Below are 746 nucleotides of genomic sequence, written 5' to 3'. Positions count from 1 at the left end.
GTGCTTGGGTTGTTTTTAAGAAGCAGTAAATGGAAGTACTAAAATTTGGCATCATAGGTGCCATGTAACGGTGCCGCCTTATCTGCGTCAGTCATTTGAGTGCAGTTGCTTTGCTTGCAGTAAGTAGTAAAGCCACACTTTTGTTTGCTCTCTCCTTTCCAGCAACTGATACCCTTTGTGGAGGACGACGGCTCCAAACATGAGGACCGATCTGGCGGGCAGAGCCACCTCACCAGCGAGGAGAGGAGAGAAATCCTGGAAGTCAACAAGGTATTATGTTCTCCATCTTGGTAGCACAGCCGTGTTTGTGTTGCAGGTTGGGTTTCCAGTCAGTGCTAACATGAGATAATGTGTGAACAGTAATTGCAGGGAAAAAAAATTTAAGTAAAGTTTCCACATTATCTTCTAGATTACAAATGGAAATTAAGCATGAAATTTCTTCCAGGCAGGTAGTGTGAAACATTAGCATTGATTTGATGTCTTAAAGGCTGACTTGCTGTTGTTTGGATAACGTGCAGCAGAATTAAGGGGCTACGCTTGGTTAACTTTATTATCTGCTGATAGAGTTTGTGTATTTAAATGAGGTTTGGAGGCTACAGGGAAATGCTATTAAATGCTAATAGGGAATTTATTTCTTTTGAGAATTTCAGCTACTCTCAGGTTTCTGTGCATTTTGTTGCTGTGCAGGTGGTCGCACCTGGGCTTGTGGTTTGCATTCATAATCCAGAACAACATTAAACCTGATT

General features: G+C 41.8%; 1 protein-coding gene across 4 annotated transcripts in view; it reads left to right on the top strand.

Annotated features, from left to right (window-relative positions):
• Positions 1-379, top strand: part of med30 (mediator complex subunit 30) — a 16,298-nt gene extending 15,919 nt beyond the window's left edge. For all 4 annotated transcript variants that reach the window (XM_015025232.1, XM_015025231.1, XM_015025229.1 and 1 more), the window contains exon 4: positions 163-379. In XM_015025232.1, the coding sequence (XP_014880718.1) occupies positions 163-294 (132 nt within the window). In that variant the 3' untranslated portion in view covers positions 295-379. The remainder of the gene's footprint in view (positions 1-162) is intronic.
• The last annotated feature ends 367 nt before the right edge of the window (positions 380-746 follow it).

This window comes from Poecilia latipinna, unplaced genomic scaffold (assembly GCF_001443285.1).
Source record: "Poecilia latipinna isolate Pla-1442-1.1 unplaced genomic scaffold, P_latipinna-1.0 Scaffold4009, whole genome shotgun sequence".
Classification (NCBI taxonomy): Eukaryota; Metazoa; Chordata; class Actinopteri; order Cyprinodontiformes; family Poeciliidae; genus Poecilia; species Poecilia latipinna.
The sequence above is the reverse complement of the archived record's forward strand: the minus strand, read 5'-3'. Positions and strand labels throughout refer to the sequence as shown.